Source organism: Scleropages formosus, chromosome 1 (genome assembly GCF_900964775.1).
Source record: "Scleropages formosus chromosome 1, fSclFor1.1, whole genome shotgun sequence".
NCBI classification, from domain to species: domain Eukaryota; kingdom Metazoa; phylum Chordata; class Actinopteri; order Osteoglossiformes; family Osteoglossidae; genus Scleropages; species Scleropages formosus.
Window position 1 is genome coordinate 54,019,145 of NC_041806.1, and position 21,042 is coordinate 54,040,186.

Here is a 21,042-nt window from a genome sequence, read left to right on the forward strand (position 1 = left end):
TCTGGTGCTAATATTTTGAGAGGAAGACAGCCTTGATTCAATCATTAGCCAGTGGGGAAGGTGAAGCGAACGAGTTGTCCAGTTTGATAAAATGCTTGACAGGAAGTCGGTCCTGCTGGGATGTGAAGGAGCTGTTTTTCAGAGGTTCAGTTGCAGGTGGTGATCAGACATGGAGGCAGAGATGCTCAAGAGGCAGGAGGTAATGCGTGAGGAAATACCAATAGCTCTGGAAAGAAGGAGACAAAGAGCTGGGTCTCATCGACGTAGCAGTGGTAGGTGAATCTGTGGGTGGGGGCCGAGGGAGGAGGAATATATCGAGAAGAGCAGGGGGCCGAGTACTGAGCTCTATGGGACACCAATTGAGAGGCTGAGGGGATGACAGGAAGACACGCCAGACCACTTGGCCAGATCTACCTGATACCTTTTCAGTGCAGTTCCTGTGATGGCCAGCTGTTAAGAGAGGAGAGTAGAATGCAGTGGTTTATTTATTTTATTTATTTTATTTTTATAGAGCGTTCTTCTCACACAGTGACACAGAGCGCTTTAACACAGGCATAAAGCAAGAAAAATTGATACAAACAAAGAAGACGGTCAACTAATGGCTACCATAATGAAGAACTTATTATAGAGCTATAAGTATACCTACTGGCCACCGGGGAAAGGAACAAAAACTCCCAACTGAAGGTTGAGGGAGAAAAGAAATCTCTGGGGGTCCACAGGCCAGTGGTTGCCCACCCCTCCTGGGCATTCTAGAAAGTAACAATTTGTAAGCCAGCGTGTAACAAGTAATAATGGTAATGTTGGTAAATGGCATCTTGGATCTCCAGCTCGGCATGGAACGTCTCGATCGTCACGGCAGATGGACATCATCCTCTGTCAGCACGGGATTCGTCTGTCACCACTGGCCGGCCTCCTCAGGTCTTATGTAGCGAGGTAGTGCTCAACGAGAAGATAGAACAGAGTTAGTAATTTGTTACTTAAGTAAATTTAAAATGCATTTTTGTAAAGGTGATAAAATAAATAACCAAGGCAGGTTGAATTACATTACGAGGTGGAATGCCTGAGTGAACATATAAGTCTTAAGTCGGGATTTGAAAACAGAAACAGACGGGCATTTCTGACAGTAACTGGTAGACTATTCCACAGTTTAGGTGCTCTAGAACTAAAGGCGCGACCTCCTACTGAGATCTTATTGATCACAGGTACTTTAAGGTAACCTGCATCTAATGAATGGCGATATCATCCTGGGATATAAAGATTAATGATCTCACAAAGGTAAGCCGGAGCAATGCCATGTATTGCCTTATAGGTCAAAAGTAGGATTTTATAATCAACTCTATAAGAGACCGGGAGCCAATGCAAGGATTTAAGTACCGGTGTTATATGGTCGTACTTCCTAGTTCTAGTAACAATTCTCGCAGCAGCATTTTGTACCAACTGTAGCCTGGATACAGTCTGGTACAGACAACCCGACAATAAAGCATTACAGTAATCCAGCCTGCTGGAAACAAAAGTATGAACCAGTTTCTCAGAATCTCGTCTACAAAGGAATCGCCACATTTTAGCTATGCTTCTTAATTGAAGGAAGCACGACTTAGTCAAAGCATTTACATGCGATACAAATGACAGCTTTCCATCCAGCAGGACACCCAAATCCTTGACACAATCGGTATGCTTGAAGGTAATACAATTTGTTTTAAAGATTGGCGTGATTATGTCGAGAGTTTTAGCATCACCACCCACCACAAGTACTTCTGTTTTGCTGGCATTTAGAGATAAAAAAAATTATTACTCATCCATAATTTTATACTGGTAAAAAAATTAGTTAACACCACATGTGATGGATCATCAGGCTTGAACGATACATAAAGCTGTGTGTCATCAGCATACGAATGGAAATTAACATTGTGCTTGCGAATAATATCACCCAGTGGTAACATATAAAGTGAGAACAGTAATGGCCCCAACACAGAGCCCTGTGGCACACCATACTGAGCCGTAGTAGAGATAGAGGGGGTGCTGTCGTCAGATTTCAATACAAATTGTTCACGGTTAGCCAAATATGATTCAAACCACTTCAGAACAGTACCTCTTAGTCCAACCATGTTTCCAAGTCTACTTAGTAGGATACTATGGTCTACAGTATCAAACGCAGCACTCAAGTCAAGTAACATAAGAATAGAGATCTGACCAGCATCAGAAGAGATGAGAATGTCATTAATAACACGTCTGAGTGCCGTTTCAGTGCTGTGACCAGTGCGGAAACCAGACTGAAATTTTTCAAATATATTATGGTGATTAAGATATTTTACAATTTGGGAAGCTACGATTTTTTTCTCGAATTTTGGATAAAAACAGTAGATTGGAGATCGGTCTATAATTACATGGGTTATTACAGTCCAGATCCGATTTCTTTAGTAGAAGTCTAATAATGGCGATTTTGAAAGCTTTTGGAACATAGCCATTTAGTAACGACGTATTAACAATATTAACAATAGGTTCTGCAAGCATGGAAACTGCGGCTTTCAGTAATTTAGTGGGGATTGGGTCTAAAGGACAGGTAGTACCCTTCATAGAGCAAATTAACACAGTAATTTTCTCTACAGTTATTACGTCGAAGCTACTGAGATGGTGCGGACAACTAATATTATCATCATCAGAAGCGCTTGTGTATGTATGGTATTAAACAGGAAGCGAGGGTTCTTATGATTTTCATCAATTAGCTTTGCATAGTATTCGGATCTGGCATGAAAAAGTTCTTTTTTAAATTTTTTTAGACAATCAGACCAGGCTACACACGTTTAGTTTAGCTGAACGCCATTTACGCTCTAATTTACGACATTCTAACTTTATTGCATGAGTTCATTCGTTGAACCATGGCGAGTTTCTTACAGTTCGAATAAGTTCAGTTAGTGGTTGACAGTGTCAAATGCTGCAGACAGGTCAAGAAGGACTAAGGAGAAGGAGGCCAGTGCAACTTTGAATCCTGACTGATAACCGTCAAGGAGAACATTCTGGGTGAGGAATGCAGGCAGCTGATCACAAGTTGCCCGTTCCAGAGTTTTTGACAGAGATGGGAGGACGGACACTGGTCCCACTCGCGTTCTGAATGGTTGACATATTACAGTCAGAGATCTCTGAACACAGTGACTGGCCTGGAGTCTGGTTCCAGAGAGGGTTTCTTTCGCAGCAGTGCAATGTGGGCAGTTCTGAAAGTGGAAGGGAAGCAACCAGAGGAGAGAGAGGAGTTGATGATCTTGGAGATAAACTAGTTAAGTTGAGGGGAAATGTTCTGTAGGAGAGGTAAAGGGATGGGATTAAGGGAGCAGGTCGCAGGTATGTGTCACAGCAGGAGGTCAGTGGTTTCAGGTTCTGACAGGAGTTGAAATTGACATTTATTTATTTAGTTGAACACTTTTCTCCAAAGCGACTCACTGTTATTTACAGCTGGGTAATTTTACTGGAGTAGTTTACGGTAAGTACCTTGCTCAAGAGTACTTCAGCTGAGGTGGGGTTTGAACATGCGATTGGGTCCAAACACAGCAGCTCGAACCACTAAACTATCAGCTGTCCCACGAAATCCGGAGGTTGGGCAGGCTTGGGACAGGCGGATGCCAAGATCTTGTCCGTGACGGAATTGGCTTTGTTTGTGAAAAACAATGTAAAAACATCTTTGGTGAAAGAGTAGGGAAGAGAAGGTGTTGAAAAATCTGTGGATTGTTGATTGGAGACTGTAGTTTGTGTGGAAGAATTTGGTTTTAGGTGAGGAAGCTGCACAGTGGAAGGTTGTTATGAGTTTGTTGCTAACTGCCAGGTCCAGGAAAGTCTTTGAATTGCATCATGGTTGTTCTGCAGCTCAGAGTTTGGTCCTCTGTATTTCCTCGCTGGTGATCGGTGCTGACTGTGCATTGACTGAGCTTTGTTACCTGCAGCCACTGTGAAATCCCTTCAGTGACACGCGCTGTGCACATGTTCCGTGGCCGTACTGGACTGCACTCTAATATCATACAACAAGTCTGCACAGTTTTTTCCCCAAAGACTCCCCTTCAGGTCTGATGTATTCTAAACACAGACAAACTGAGAGCAGCGTAAGGCATTATACAAGTTTGAAAGGTACATACTTTGAGTACGCAGCACTGACATACAATGACAAGAGTAGTGAATGAAAGCACAGAAAGCAGCAGGCAGTTATTTAAGCAGTGACTCGTCGGTAGTAAATCACATTCAGCTATATGAGCCTGTGCAATACACCAGGAGCACTTGCACTTCACACACAGATCACGTAAATGCATGAGTTTTCCCACGGGCCATCCACAGCTCTACTGTGTGTGCCTGTGTGTATGAAAAACTTGGTTTGGAACTCCACAACCTTGTGGTGCCAGGGCTCAGGCTCCTTCCACACTGCAGTTCCCTGAGTGGAACAGAGAGTAGAATAAGTCAGAGCTCCTTGTGAACTAACGTCAAAGAGGTGCACATCGCCTTGCAGTCAGCAGTAATAGAATAAAGGGGTATAAAGAGGCCTCTGCTTAGCCACAGTGGTATCAGCAGCCTCTTGGGGATTAGAGCGACTCTGGGTTTGAAAGCGTGACTCAGCACAAAGAAAGTGCCTGTAGCTGAGAGACAACGCTGCTGAGGGAGGTAATGCCTGTCGCTCCAGAAATGCTCCAGAGCACAACGCTTCCCTCACCCCGAGCCTAAGCCATACAGAGTGTGCGCTGTATGAGACAGTGCCGCAACAGAGCTGCTTTGCCGGAGCTGCGCCTGCTGCACACGGGTGATCGCACCACATGCACCATGGTGACGCTTCGCACTGCATGGCTCCTGTGGACCCTGGAAGAGCACGGGATCAGTTCAGAGGGTAGAAAAATTCTGATGACCAAGGTTGTGAAAATAGAATAGAATGACTGCGTGACAGCCTCCCCGCTCGTCGGAGCACGCTAGGAGCGCTCTTGTTGTAGACACAACAGCAGAGACACTACGTCAGCATGGGTGGCCGTGCAACAGGGCATCGCTCTCCCTGTGTTTATTTATCTGCGCGTCTATTTATTTCCCGGATCCGCTGTGCTGCAGATCATTATTTTAAGTCACAGGAAGTACTGCATCAATGCGACAGAAGGAATTCAATGAGCTGGACTAGGACGCCCACTTGTGGCAAAGCTGGGAGACCTGTACTGTATAACAGTGGAATTTACATTTATTCATTTATCAGATGCTTTTTTTCCAAAATGATGTACATCTGAGAGAAAAAGAGTGCATTACATCAACAGAGTAACAGCACATGCTCTAATTTCAAAAGCTCTCAGTATATTATTATAATGTCAATAATAAACAGAGAATCATCATTATAGCACTAGTACACCTGGGAAAAAGCTGGGTTAGCACAAGAGCCTGAATTTAAGACCCTAAAGAAATCACTGCTGGGCAGATACCTTTGTAAAATGGCTATACAACTTTTTCTGTAAATTATTATTACACAAGCAAAAACCAAGAAAATTCCCCAGTTGTCACCAGAGAGCACACAGTAAAGTACCTTCTACATTACTGTGTTGTTTATTTTAATTACTGCTAGTTGGGTCAACAGTCTGTCATGCATATTTACACTTATTTGATCATTTGTCTAACTGTAAACATGGCTCAAAAATCTGTGAACTATAAAAGTTAAGAAAATCTCTATCCTGTACTGGATCCTCTGAAAAATTAGAAAGGTGCGGCTTTTGAGAGAAAAGACACTTAAAGATGCTTAAAAGTGATTTATGTGTTACAACACTGAGCTTCTTTACATTACACCTGTGAAAGTGTGCAGAAATTATTATTGGAAAGCACAAATTGATACCACCTTTCAGTACTTGGAGATGCATTAATGCATCATGACACATGTAACACAGAAGCCTAAATAAATTATATATAGAGAAAAATCATAAAATTCTCAATGCATAAACACAGAAATGTTACAAATAGGAATCTAGGCAGTAAACACTTACTTGCTACTTAATGAGTATAGCTCATAGAATAACAAATACAAGGCTGAACATACTAAACTTAAACCAAACTGGGAAACCCAGCAAAATAATCAGCCATATCAATTAAAATGTTTTAATAATGGTGACCCCACAAGATATACTAACAATGCTGACTGAGAAATCCAGCAAAGTGCACAAAGTGTAAACCACTGAGAAAACAGTATCGGTGTTTAAAATTTTTTTATTTAATAGCTATGTATACAACCCCTTCCTTGCCTTGCTGTTCAAACATGAACAGTGAGTTTGGGATCAACACTTGTCCAGCTGTCATTCTAAGAACTTGTTAATGTAAGGACTCCCTCAGGATGACTGGAGCCATGATGTATCCAAAACTGGAACTGTAACAGCAGATAGACTGACCTCCTTTCTCCCAGATGCTTACGAAACACGCATTTCCAACAAAAAATTACTTTTGCTAAACAACATTAAGTACTTTCTATTTAAAAATGATCCTCTCATGCAATATTACTGTCTTTAAAAATAAAATTTCAGTTACAAATTAAGTCACAGCTTACATCACAAACTAGCTTCGCTACTTTATCATATGCCGAAATGTCATACTAAACATTTTTCGAGACTTAATTTCCCCTAAAAATATTATCCACACAAACAAGTTAATTCTACGTTAGCACTGCTTTTCTTACCATGATTTCTTCAAGTACTCTGATCAAAAATATCAATATATTTTAAAGATCTGAAATCCTTCCTGCTATGCAAACATATCTTATGTGCTGTATAATTAACATACTTAACGTGTGTTATCTGCTAGTGAGCTACTCTCTTAAAGTTCTTAGAGAATGGTGTAGGGAAGCCTACACTGAAGACTACGAGACATAGTAACAAACCTAAGACGAAAACTAATTTGTGTGAATGTGCATGCGGCAGGGAAGGATCGCTGCTAACGGGGATCCATGGGTTTCTGCAACAAGGCGAGTCGTGGAAGGACGCACACCCTTGGGAGCGCCAATCTAGCTGTGTTGTTCATAATGGAGAGGGGGCTGGGGAGGGTAGCGCTATTATTGGGACAGGTGCAGAGGTCAGCAGGGTTGGGGGACGGGGGTCAGCAGAGCAGGTGTGATGCATCCCTTCAGCTCAGTGTGTTCGTGGGCATGCAGTCACAGAGGGCCCTCCTCTCAGCCCTCAGCACCAGGCTCTCTGTCTGCAACACACAGGAAGAGGAAGAGGACGCAAGGCACGTCCGTCACTCACTATCACCTCCAGGCCTGAGGAGCACAATGAGTGGAGAAAAGAGAAAGGTATTCAGGTAGAACAAAGTCCTCCAGAAGTGCTGAAAAGAGAGTCTAATTTCAACGAGCAGTCTGTATGAAGGTCAATCAAGTCCAGTCGTGTTTCTGAGGATATGGTATAAGTGGCAGGTTTAATGGCGATAAGGTAAAAATGTGATGCAGAGCAAAACAAAGTGCACCTTTTCTGCACAATATCACGTTTTTCTCAGAGTCAATCGGCGTTTCTGCTGCACTCTCACCGAACTGAGAAAATCACAACTGCTGCCACAATAACTCTTTTTTTTTACCGCAAACCTCAGAGTTTCTGTGTGATCGTGACCACTGCATCAGAGGAGCACCTACCCTTGAGTCAAGGTTAAAGGCAGTCTTCTTGAGGTCCTGCAGTGCCCTCTGCATAAATTCAAAGGCGTGGCAGTCGACACAGGGTCTACCTGGGGACGCCATGTAAGGAGTGAGAGCAGCGAGCTGTTAGAACTGCACATCGGGGTACTAGTGCTGCCAGCTTACGGTGGTTTGCATAATTTTGGAACGTATTATTATATATATAGGCTTCTCTAAATTAAACCATTTGTGGAATGAACGCACAAGGAATGGCAGAGACGAGAGAGGCGCCCACATGTGAAATGGATCCCTGCAGCTGCACGTAAAATTTACGAAGGCCACAGATGCTCACTTTCGGCTGGGATGACGGTTCCTGGTTCCTGGGTGGCCTCTGCACTCCTCACACACAGCAGCTGGACCAAGAGCATCAGCAGCATCAGCAGCATCGGGGGAAGCGCAGGGTTGCGCGCCGAGCGCGAGAACAAGTTGAAGGCTCCGGGCCACATCATGCCGAGAGAGCCGCCGCAGTGCTGTCTGTGGGCACACGCACACGCACACGCACACACAGGGACTGTTTATTATATGAAGAAGGGTGCTAAATAAATGGCAGTGGTGGTGTAGGTCGATTCATGGAACGCGCCGTAAGGTCCTTCGAGCTCCAGTGAGATGCAGCTCAACGCGTCGGGTTTAATTCCTCCCATCATCAGCACCGCCACACTCACTCACTGCACGCGCCCGTGTGGAAAGCAGCACAAAGAAAGGGAGAGAAACACGGACTGCCTGAACTCAGCTCAGTTCCCACGACACTCCTACACCTACCGTTTTCGGCACCTGCTAAAATACCTTCGGCTTTTATATGCGACAAAAGAACGTAAGAAGACAGAAAGTCATTTTTACCAGTCGCCTCTGTCTGATGCTGAACAAAGCTAACGTCGCTGTCGCGGCTCCTGCCTCCTGCGGCTCGAGCGGAGCGTCCGCACACGTCCTCTCCGATGGTCCCACACGGGCTTCCGTACACTACTACGTACATGGATTGGATGGTCGACTAATTTTAATGTTAATAAACGGTACAATGAATACACGATGGGCCGCCAATTATATCAATATGTGAAATGATATACGTCATGTATCTGGAGTGAAATTATTGTATTCACGCAGAATAAGCTCCTAAAAGATGATTATTCAAATTCTAAGTCAAGTCACACTGATCGAGTAGCGGCCACAGAAACTGCATAGATAGTGTATATATATTTACATTTACATTTATTCACTTAGCAGACGCTTTTCTCCAAAGCGACTTACAATGGATAATATGTGTTACTAGCCCACACACCTCTGGTGGCTTGCTCTGCTAGTAGATACACTGTGACTGTCTGCTGGGGTCACTCATGATCCATCCGTGAAACACACTCTTTCTGTGTCACTCGCACACTATATAATATATATGCATACTTCGTGGTCAGTGAACTGTATGTCGTGTTAATACAAATAGATTACGCTACTGTGTAATCTTTGGGTAATCATGATATGTTTACGATTGTTGACGTAATTAACTGCATGCGAAGCGCCATCTTGCCGTACGTCAAGGCGCGATGGGAACCTCCATGTTACCATACGGAATGGCTGTGCGTGAAGCTCCATGTCGCCGTACGGCACGGCGCAGGCCGGAAAATGGTGGGGTCCTGACTGCTGAGCGCGCGGCAGGCCCCTTAAAATGCCCGAACGCGTTTCACTTTTTCCAAGATGGCGTCGATGAGGGACAGTGACACCGGCCTTTGGCTGCATAATAAACTAGGATCGACGGATGAGTTGTGGGCACCTTCTAGCATCGCTTCGCTGCTCACCGTGTCAGTCATCGACAATATACGCTTGTGTTTTTCGAGTCTATCGCCCCCGGTGAAACTGAAGCTCTTGCTTGGGATGCTGCACCTCCCGCGGCGGACTGTGGATGAGGTGGGTCTCTCTGCAGCAGTCTGCTACGCTGAGTCCGTCGCTCCGTCCGCGCACTGCTTTCACGTGCCCTCGGTTCGGTAGCACGTGAAACGCACACCCGCACACCCAGCCGGCCGCCCGCCCGCCAAGTGTCAGTCTACTAGACAGACTGGACTAGAGTTATTATCAAAGCTGAGCTCTGTGTGTCTCTGTTTGTTCGTTGTCAGAAAGGTGAAAATGAATGATCGCTGTGTGTTACACTAACGCGCCTTTTTTTGCTTTTTCACACTCGTGTCCTGCAAGTGAGCTCTCTGCTGCACAGCACAGCACGGTAAGTTTGAGCATGCGGGCGGTAGGCGCGACTGCGTTCCGCTTAAACTGTCACGCTGGATCATCCATCGTGCGCTCGCGCCAAACTGAATGAAGCTCACGTGCAGAACGGACTACCGCGAGGAAACGCACGCTCTGCTCGCGGCTCGAGCGCTCCGTCGCCGCGAGCTGCTTCGGCCACCCGAGCCGTGAATCACGTTCGTGATGATGATACCGGTTTTATTAATCCACTCGTTTCACCCTAACTTTTAACACCACTTGACTTGAGATTTTTTATTCGTCACTTCTTCAAGCTGAATACTTGTCTCGGAGTTATGTGTTGTGAACATGCCCTGAGGCTGAGGAAAGAAGTAAGTAGATGTGGAAACTTGCTGAAATGTAAAATTCTGTATGAAACTCTTGTCTCGCGGTGGAAAAGTTCAGACGCCGGGGGAGAAACACACAGCAGGTCTGTGCTCTTCTGACTTCTCCCCTTCTTCGTGTTGCTTCCTTACGTTGCAGTGAGCTCTGTGTTGTGTGCCTTCCCTTCCCTTTCCTTCCGTAGATGAAGGATGCTCTCTCTGAGATCATCCAGCTGGCCACGCTGGACTCTGAGCCCTGGGTCCTCATGGTGGCCGACATCCTCAAGACCTTTCCTGAAACGGGCTCCCTCAATCTAGACCTCGAGGAGCAGAACCCTAATGTTCAGGACATCTTGGGCGAGTTGAGGGAGAAAGGTAAGAAGAAGAGGAAGAAGAGGGGAAAGGCCCAAAGGGTGCTCAGTGCAGCCAGGTGACCGTGACTGTGACCGTGACCGTACTCATGTGGCTTTTTCATCCCCTCCGTCCTGCATCCAGTCAATGAGTGCGAGGCCTCAGCCATGCTGCCGCTGGAGTGTCAGTATCTGAACAAGAACGCCCTGACTACCCTGGTGGGCCCACTCACGCCTCCAGTCAAGCATTTCCAGCTCAAGAGAAAGCCCAAAAGTGCCACCCTAAGGGCAGAGCTGCTGCAGAAATGTAATTTCTCCTGTGTCTGTGTGGTCTTTCTGCCTGTGGCAGTTCTTCCTTTCTCTATCCTTTGTACGTCCTTTCCTCTGTTTTTGTTAATTACACTCTTATCTGTAGTGAAAGCTGTTACTTCACACATGAATTGTTTATGCTGCTTTTTGCAGTTATTTTAACATTGTCATATTTTATGCACTGGCTTTTTAATAGTAAAAAAAAAATGTTTATTTTTTGTAGCTTTCTTTTGAGGTAATTGTTTTCCTTAAAATAGTCGTAATATGTGATGTTTCTTTTGTGGAGCGATTAAACCGCTCTCTCGAACACTGTGGGTAAGTTGTTACTAACTGGCACCCCAGCAGCCAATATCTCTTGTCTTGCTCCACAGCCACAGAGACAGCGCAGCAACTGAAGAAGACCGCAGGAGTGCCTTTCCATGCCAAAGGTCGGGGATTGGTGAAGAAGATCGACACAACAAGTGGGTTCTGCTCCATGTGCACATAGTGCTGACAATGTTTGCTCGGTTCTTCTCAACGTCCAAGTGCCTTTATTTTCATTTCAACCACGTACAGCTGGTACAGTATGCAGTGAAATGAAACAACGTTTCCCCAGGACCAAGGTACCACTTAAAAACACAAAGCTATCTGCACAAACAAAAAAGCAAAAAGTTTATAAAAAAAAAAAAACTTATAATAATAAATACTATAAATATAAACATACTAAATGAATGAATACTTTTCAGCAACAACCATGTAAGTCACATGTGTTGGATTAACAGATGGGGCACAAGTACTGTATGTCTCTCTGTTCTTGTTGAAATGTATGTCCATCCCCCCCTTAAACAATCCTTGGCAGAGTGCTTATGTTGTACCTTATTGCAGCTCCCCTTAAGGGCATCCCGAAGGCCCCATTTCGAAGCCCCACCACCCCCAGCATGTTCAGCCCCCCCAGTAATCGGACACCCATCGCTCCGGTGCGGACACCCATGCGTAAGGAGCGTGGGGTCAAGGTAATCAGACTGTTTCGGACATCAGGCTGCACGCGTAAGATCCGTTGGATTTAAGACAGAGAATCTGAATGATCCAAAATTAATATTTATTTAACCAGTGCCCTAATTCAAGATAGCTTTACCTTGTTGGGTTTGTGAAATACGTGTTTACAAGTGTGTAGGGTGACCATTCTGTGAAGCCAATATAAGGTGAAATACTGTGCATCAGATAACACAGTATCAACCTTGAATTATAGTCTGTTGACAGGGACATTGTTGATTAAATATCATAACCCAGTTGCATAGTGCATTAAGGTGAAGCCACTTGTCAAGGACTTGCTGTTCAAGAGCCATGCATGTTGGAAGTTAGCTTAGTGCTGGGGGGGGTCAGGTGGCCACTACAGTGTTTACTAGAGCTGAGAGATCTGGGTCTGAAACAGTGCTGCTAACGACTTGTTCTGTGTTGCAGTTGTTGGACATCTCTGAGCTCGACATGGTGGGTGCTGGGAGAGAGGCTAAGCGAAGGAGAAAAACATTGGGTAAACATTGTTCCCATGGTCTCTGAGCCAAGCATTACTTGCTTTTCTAATCGATAACTTAAAAATAATCTAGTGGAGGTGGAGCTGCCTGCTGTTAGAGACATTTCTTGTCTGTCTGTTATCTATTCTCTCTGAGCTTTGTGCACTCTTTGCACTTGTGGTTTTCTCAGAGCAGGGGAATTAGGTCAGAACAATTCTTATGCTATTGACAGTGTCAAATTCCCAGATCTTGAGAGGTTTGCAGTGCTTAGTTTGTGGGAGGTGGTGTCCTTTAAGGCTTACATGACCTGTGTATCCATGTTGCATTGCTGACCTAGACACTGAGGTGGGGGAAAAGGGTACCAAAGAAGAAGCGGTGGTGGAGAACGCAACACCCGACTACGCTGCTGGTTTGGTGTCCACACAGGTACTCCAGCCCTGTTGTCTGCAAATGCACGTACATGCACATATTTAAGCAAATAATTGTGTGTTCAGTCTGTCACAGTTTCCTTTGGTTTTGTCTGTGTGCCTCCCCAGAAACTTGGGGCGTTAAACAACGAGAGTACACTACCATCTACAAGTTACCTTCCTGCAACGCCCAGCATGGTCCCTTCATCCTCATACATTCCCAGTTCAGAGACACAGCCAGGTTAGCTACCTAACCACATGAGTCCGTGCCCATATCACAGCTATGGATGCTGTTTTTCTGTGGCTGTCTGCCTCCTAACCTTCCTCTTCTTACTCAGCAAATTCAGCAGGCTCTGGGCGTGAGGCTCTGCAGTCCAGTAGGCAGCCGGATGAGACGGCAGCTCCCAGTACGGTGCTACCACCCCAGTTCAAGCAGAGGACACCCATGTACAACAGCAGTAACACCAGCCCCACAGCCCCCACCTCACCCACCACACCTACCAGCACCCCAGCCAACAACGCGCCACCTGCTGCTGCCACGGCAACGCAACAGGAGTCACCTGCGCAACCTCCAGCCCCCCAGGCCACACCCACAGTTGTGCCACAGCAGCCACAACCCAAAAAGAATCTTTCACTTACGGTGAGTTTTGATTAGCTCACCATTGGTGACATCAGTAAAAGAATGATGTGTATACTCGCTGTGTTATTTTAGTGCATTGTGTTTTTTTTTTTTCTTTTCCTTTTCCCACCATAGATGTTTTCTCTATTACGCTTTATTTACAATGAGCATTAATCTCTGTGCCCTGCTGTAAAGACTTGTTAAGGGTGGAAGAGAATTAATCTCTGTACAGCCACATGTAAATTCTTTTAACGGTCATTTCGACTGCATTTCCTCCCCAGAGAGAACAGATGTATGCCGCACAAGAAATGTTCAAGACAGCAAACAAGGTTACCCGACCAGAGAAGGCCCTTATCCTGGGGTTCATGGCTGGGTCCCGAGGTACAGTTGTCAGCAAATACGTTTCCTTTCCTTCCTCCCCAATGTACTTTTTTTTTTTTTTTTTTTTTTTTTTTTCTTTCCCCCTTTCTCTCCCAGAAGACCTCTAGCTTCTGGCAAATATATCTTCCATGGTTTGTTCATAAGGTCTTTTCCTTGATTCTGTATCTTACTCAGCTGTGGGAATTCCAGTGTTTGAGGAGCATAGATGCGCTCAGTGTTTTCATTTGAACTTCGAATTGTTGGGCTGTTTAGATTGGAAGTTGAATGAACTGGTGGTCCCTGTGTGGATCGATTGCTTGCTTATTTAAAATTAATTTACCCAAGCAGTACTTTTGTCTGATTGTTCAGTCCTCCCCTGCTTCCGGCTCACACTGGGTCTGTGTTCCCCTCCTTTTACAGAGAACCCATGTCCGGAGCAGGGTGATATCATCCAGATCAAGTTGAGTGAGCACACAGAGGTACTTCCCAAGGCAGATGGCACAGGCAGCACAACAATGCTGGTGGACACCGTGTTTGAAATGAACTACTCCACGGGCCAGTGGACCCGTCTGAAGAAGTACAAGCCAATCACTAACGTTTCCTGAGAAGAACGAAAGAGTGGGGGACCTGGGGGAGATGGCTTGTACGGACCTTGACTAAAAAAGGCAAATTATTAACTTCTGGGCCAAATCCATCTTGTAATGTTGATCTTTAGGGTTGGGGTCAGGATACAGCCTGTGGATGGAAGGAGGTGGGCTGTGCAGTACAAGGATATTGGGCAGCGCTGGGTCAAAGACGATAAAGCAGAAATCTCCCAGAGGCCAAGACCACTCCTCTCCCTTTCCCTCCACTGCCAGTTGACAGGGACTCTGTACGACTTGTTTTTGTCACATGTTTCTTTTTGTTTTTAAAGCCCATTGAAATCCCTTTGGATTCCAGAGTCCTCGGGAGTGGACTGTCTTTTCTTGCCAGTTGAAGTGTCGTTCTGATCGACATCAGAGAGTGGTAGTTTGCAGATTGGCTGTCGCATTGTCCAAAAACTTGCATTTCTTTTAACACTGTTCCAGACTAATAATGTGTACAGCTTCCCTCAATTAGAAACACATAGAAGAAATGTGACAGGATGGCTGTTTCCCTTAATTCTTTTTCAGGCAGTCTGGTGGAAGGTGTCTCCCCCCCCCCCCAACCTTAAGGAAATAAATAAACCACAATACGTCCTGATCCTAATGCTTGATAGTGCTGATTCTTCAGTACATCAGGTTTTGCTCCATGTTTTGGTTCACATAGTCAAAGCGATCTCGAGGAGCTGGTTCCAGTGTTCTTCCAGACATCATACCGGTAGTATTTTTAGGTGAAAGATGATGATAGGAAAACAGGCAGTAGAGCAGTGCAAAGGAGAATCTGTTTGCAAGAGTTCTTATGTTTTGTCACTTATCACGTGATGTTTAAGATCAACACGTGTGACTCAGGAAAGGGTGTGGGGGAGGATGTCCACTCCATATCACAGGAAGTGCTACTGCTGCTTTTCTGCAGAACTTTTCTCTTAGCTTCTTAACACCTGATGTGCGTCTTGTTTTCGCATCTTTGTAGTTCTCCTTTCTTTTCCTTTTGCATTCAGCCCAGGTTGCAGACGTCAAGTGTTTGTTGCTTTGTTAAGGCTAACTGTGGCTGGTGCTGTGCTGTTCTCAGAGAAACTAAGTACAGATGTTTGTTCAGAAAGGAACTAGGAACTCAGCTCGATGCATTAGTATTGATAGATGGACTCTTCATGAATTCCTCAGCTTATCTACTGTGACCAAAACAAGTGCAAAGAGCTCTACAGCTCATGTACATTTTTGTTTCTTCAGTTGCCATACATTAGCAGGCTCTAGAAAGCTGCCCATTGCTTCCGCTCTCATTGCTGTCTTGCTCTACATGAAGCTTCTCTGTGGCCATTCAGAAGATCTGCATCTGCTGTGTTTTTGTGTTGTGCAGCAACATGCCCAAGCAGGGCACCCTGAGGCCGTGCATGCGCCGAGTCGCCGTTTCATGGTAGATAAGTGCATTTGGTTTAGCTTTCGCTCTGAATGGAACACACTAGAGGACTTGGGAGTCTGATGTTGTCCCAAGCATGGCTCTGGCACTTTCCTGTTCCAGATTCCAGCATTTGTCCTAGAGAAGCAGCAACATCTCCCTCCTTATTTGTTTTAATCATTCTTTTAAATATGAAACTCAGCTGCTTTACTTTTGCCCTGGACCTTTCAGAGAATGATGTTCCTCACTAGATATAAGAATTGTTTTGTACCTATTTCCAAATCCTATGTGTACTTGAGGAAGAAAGCCACAGTGCAATAATGTAAGGTCAAAATAATGTGGTTATTGAACCTGGTTGTATTCACTCTTTCAGCTTACAAATACCTTGATTCTTTGCATGTCTGGTGAATGCAAAAAAGAAAAAAAAAAAAAAAAAAAAGCAGTCAAACTTCTCCAATTACAAGCAAAATCCTATTTATTCTTAATCTTTTACATTGTTTGGTGCTATGGTAATTTATGGGCAGACTGATGGTTTAACATTTTTTTTAGTAATACTTAAAGCATCAATCTTTGTAACAGTAGCCTTTTGTCAGTCCATGTCATTATTATTTCCACATTCTCTTAAAATTGCCGTGTGATAGACTGCTGTCCTGTACAGGTTGTGCTCTGCTGCTCCCCCCTCCTTTCCTGGATGTTCTTCCTCCCACTGCAACCCTGCACTAGACAAGCACTTATTGATAACTGAAGCGTTCTTGTGGCTTTTATGAAGAGGACGTTTAAGCCCTAAACCTGGGTAATTTAATTTACTTGGTTCTTTCTTTCCTCACTGAGTGTGGTAGTACTGGAAGACTTGGGTGTTTCATGAGCCCCTGAACGGACACTACAGAACTAACAGGTCATATGTCTTGTGTATGTGTGAGACTCGAACAGGGCTTTCTTCTACAGAAAAATGTATATTTCTATGTTCAAATAACATAGCAGTGAAGGAACATTCCCCCTCCCCTCCCACTGGAGTCCAGTATGTGAAAGGGACAGTAAGTGCAAATTGCAGTTGTTACTCAGCAAACAAAAAGATCACATATATACGCGCACACACTCTCAGGTATTACCCTGTTCTAGTGACTGAATTTTTTCCCGCAAGCAGCACATATACCAAAAATCTGTAAATGGAGAGGTCCTTTCCCCTTGTTTTAAATAGGGAGGGGATGATGCTTTCCTAGACTTCAGACATTCCTAAATGTTTTGACAAACACAGAAAAATTATCTCAAGAAATAGTAGTCAAAACATTATGTCCATAAGGTATTAAAAATCAGGAAAGTAAAAGACAATTAGGGAAGAAACTTTTTTTTTTTTTTTTAAACTAAGCTACCTACTGTACAAGTATGGTTGTGTATGTAACAAAACTTGAACGTAAATAGATTTACATGCATTCACTTGGCTGGCACTTTTCTCCAAAGCAACTGATACTCTTAAGCTACTTACAATGATTGACCCATTCATACAGCTAGGCAATTTTTACTGAAGTAATTCAGTGTAAGTACATTGCTCATGGGTACTATAGGCGGAACTGGAAATTGAACCTGTAACCTTTGGGTCCAAAGGCACCAGCTCTCCTCATACGAAAGACACATGCAGTACATTTATTAACTTAGCTTTTCTCCAAAGTGACACATCTGGGAGCACAATACAAAACGTGCATTACATCAACAGAAGGAGAGATGTAGATGCAGGCACGTGATTCTAGAGTACAGTAAACTTGTCACATACCACTGGCATACATCACACAGCTGCATATAGGCTTTTCAATAAATTAATTAAAAATTAAGCATAGCAAACACATGTTTATCGAGAGCATATGAGATCAGGTGAGATGTGTCAGAAGTGTTTTGAGACTCCTCTTAAATACAGAGGTATGTGAACAAAAAGGACATGAAAAAATAAAAGGAAAACATTTCTCAAAACAGGAGGTTTATCATACATTGTTGAAAAGTCTGCACTTCAGTGGCTCATGAGTTTTAGATCATCGGGGAAAAGGCTGCATCAAATACCAGCAAAAAGTACCTAATACCCGCAGCACTCAGTCCACATACTGAACATGGATGAAACTGTAACAGGGCCATTATACCAAAAATCTGTATACCAGGTATATGGGCACCTTGAAAGTTAGCTCCATTTTCTGGAGTTCAAAAGATACATACAAATGTTCCTCCTACCCTTTTTTTTTTTTTACTGAGATGTATGTCATGCTAACAGCCTCTTTCAAAAGCCAAAAATTAGTTATTTCAAGTTTCAAGTTGAAGGTGTATTGTCATGTGTACAAGTACCATGAAATTCTTGTTTGAGTGCTTCTCCACAGACTATGAACAAAAAACAATAGTACTGCACAAAAATGAAACAAATAATGCCAATAACAATAAATAACAGTAACAATAAATAATAGACAGAGTACTTAAAAGTGAGAATACTTACATTTATTCATTTAGCTAACAGTTTTCTCCAAAGCAACTTACAATGTTGAGGTTACAGTTATTTACCCATTTATACAGCTGGGTAATTTCACTGGAGCAATTTAGGATAAGTACCTTGCTCAAGGGTACTACAGCCAGAAGTGAGGCTCAAACCTGCAACCTTTGGGTCCAACAGCAGTAGCGCTAACCACTACGCTACCAGCTGTCCCATTCAATAGTTAAAGTGGCAATATAAGTAATGTGCCGATGTGCTTGGAGGGAACATTCCAACTCTAGTTACAAAGGTGGCACACTGGTGAGTGTTGTATACTCTTACAGCAATGGGGTAAAAGCTGTTCCTGTACCTAGCAGTGCGGTTTGAATAGACCTGAGCCACTTTCCAGATTATTATTATTATTTTATTTTTTATAGAGCGCTCTTCTCACGCAGTGACACAGAGCGCTTTAACACAGGCATAAAGCAAGAAAAATTGATACAAACAAAGAAGACGGTCAACTAATGGCTACCATAATGAAGAACTTATTATAGAGCTATAAGTATACCTACTGGCCACCGGGGAAAGGAACAAAAACTCCCAACTGAAGGTTGAGGGAGAAAAGAAATCTCTGGGGGTCCACAGGCCAGTGGTTGCCCACCCCTCCTGGGCATTCTAGAAAGTAACAATTTGTAAGCCAGCGTGTAACAAGTAATAATGGTAATGTTGGTAAATGGCATCTTGGATCTCCAGCTCGGCATGGAACGTCTCGATCGTCACGGCAGATGGACATCATCCTCTGTCAGCACGGGATTCGTCTGTCACCACTGGCCGGCCTCCTCAGGTCTTATGTAGCGAGGTAGTGCTCAACGAGAAGATAGAACAGAGTTAGTAATTTGTTACTTAAGTAAATTTAAAATGCATTTTTGTAAAGGTGATAAAATAAATAACCAAGGCAGGTTGAATTACATTACGAGGTGGAATGCCTGAGTGAACATATAAGTCTTAAGTCGGGATTTGAAAACAGAAACAGACGGGCATTTCTGACAGTAACTGGTAGACTATTCCACAGTTTAGGTGCTCTAGAACTAAAGGCGCGACCTCCTACTGAGATCTTATTGATCACAGGTACTTTAAGGTAACCTGCATCTAATGAATGGCGATATCATCCTGGGATATAAAGATTAATGATCTCACAAAGGTAAGCCGGAGCAATGCCATGTATTGCCTTATAGGTCAAAAGTAGGATTTTATAATCAACTCTATAAGAGACCGGGAGCCAATGCAAGGATTTAAGTACCGGTGTTATATGGTCGTACTTCCTAGTTCTAGTAACAATTCTCGCAGCAGCATTTTGTACCAACTGTAGCCTGGATACAGTCTGGTACAGACAACCCGACAATAAAGCATTACAGTAATCCAGCCTGCTGGAAACAAAAGTATGAACCAGTTTCTCAGAATCTCGTCTACAAAGGAATCGCCACATTTTAGCTATGCTTCTTAATTGAAGGAAGCACGACTTAGTCAAAGCATTTACATGCGATACAAATGACAGCTTTCCATCCAGCAGGACACCCAAATCCTTGACACAATCGGTATGCTTGAAGGTAATACAATTTGTTTTAAAGATTGGCGTGATTATGTCGAGAGTTTTAGCATCACCACCCACCACAAGTACTTCTGTTTTGCTGGCATTTAGAGATAAAAAAAATTATTACTCATCCATAATTTTATACTGGTAAAAAAATTAGTTAACACCACATGTGATGGATCATCAGGCTTGAACGATACATAAAGCTGTGTGTCATCAGCATACGAATGGAAATTAACATTGTGCTTGCGAATAATATCACCCAGTGGTAACATATAAAGTGAGAACAGTAATGGCCCCAACACAGAGCCCTGTGGCACACCATACTGAGCCGTAGTAGAGATAGAGGGGGTGCTGTCGTCAGATTTCAATACAAATTGTTCACGGTTAGCCAAATATGATTCAAACCACTTCAGAACAGTACCTCTTAGTCCAACCATGTTTCCAAGTCTACTTAGTAGGATACTATGGTCTACAGTATCAAACGCAGCACTCAAGTCAAGTAACATAAGAATAGAGATCTGACCAGCATCAGAAGAGATGAGAATGTCATTAATAACACGTCTGAGTGCCGTTTCAGTGCTGTGACCAGTGCGGAAACCAGACTGAAATTTTTCAAATATATTATGGTGATTAAGATATTTTACAATTTGGGAAGCTACGATTTTTTTCTCGAATTTTGGATAAAAACAGTAGATTGGAGATCGGTCTATAATTACATGGGTTATTACAGTCCAGATCCGATTTCTTTAGTAGAAGTCTAATAATGGCGATTTTGAAAGCTTTTGGAGCATAGCCATTTAGTAACGACGTATTAACAATATTAACAATAGGTTCTGCAAGCATGGAAACTGCGGCTTTCAGTAATTTAGTGGGGATTGGGTCTAAAGGACAGGTAGTACCCTTCATAGAGCAAATTAACACAGTAATTTTCTCTACAGTTATTACGTCGAAGCTACTGAGATGGTGCGGACAACTAATATTATCATCATCAGAAGCGCTTGTGTATGTATGGTATTAAACAGGAAGCGAGGGTTCTTATGATTTTCATCAATTAGCTTTGCATAGTATTCGGATCTGGCATGAAAAAGTTCTTTTTTAAATTTTTTTAGACAATCAGACCAGGCTACACACGTTTAGTTTAGCTGAACGCCATTTACGCTCTAATTTACGACATTCTAACTTTATTGCATGAGTTCATTCGTTGAACCATGGCGAGTTTCTTACAGTTCGAATAAGTTCAGTTAGTGGTTGACAGTGTCAAATGCT

At 43.5% G+C, this 21,042-nt stretch overlaps 2 protein-coding genes across 3 annotated transcripts; one reads left to right on the top strand and one right to left on the bottom strand.

Moving 5' to 3' along the window:
- Positions 1-6,042: 6,042 nt before the first annotated feature.
- On the bottom strand, positions 6,043-8,581 carry nicol1 (NELL2 interacting cell ontogeny regulator 1). Of its 2 annotated transcripts, none has more exons than XM_018749647.2 (4): positions 8,486-8,581; positions 7,941-8,122; positions 7,610-7,698; positions 6,043-7,179 (listed from the first exon to the last, which is right to left on the bottom strand). In XM_018749647.2, exons 2-4 carry the CDS (start codon positions 8,095-8,097, stop codon positions 7,108-7,110), a joined length of 318 nt encoding a protein of 105 aa, XP_018605163.1. In that variant the 5' UTR covers positions 8,098-8,122; positions 8,486-8,581; the 3' UTR covers positions 6,043-7,107. The 2 variants fall into 2 exon arrangements, with proteins under 2 accessions (XP_018605163.1, XP_018605164.1); XM_018749648.1 differs by having other exon boundaries at positions 7,162-7,243.
- A 668-nt stretch (positions 8,582-9,249) lies between these two features.
- nelfa (negative elongation factor complex member A) lies at positions 9,250-14,930 on the top strand. The gene is made up of 11 exons (XM_029247310.1): positions 9,250-9,541; positions 10,395-10,566; positions 10,687-10,848; positions 11,222-11,311; positions 11,715-11,842; positions 12,291-12,360; positions 12,678-12,766; positions 12,877-12,988; positions 13,086-13,387; positions 13,648-13,747; positions 14,147-14,930. Exons 1-11 carry the CDS (start codon positions 9,332-9,334, stop codon positions 14,329-14,331), a joined length of 1,620 nt encoding a protein of 539 aa, XP_029103143.1. The 5' UTR covers positions 9,250-9,331; the 3' UTR covers positions 14,332-14,930.
- The last annotated feature ends 6,112 nt before the right edge of the window (positions 14,931-21,042 follow it).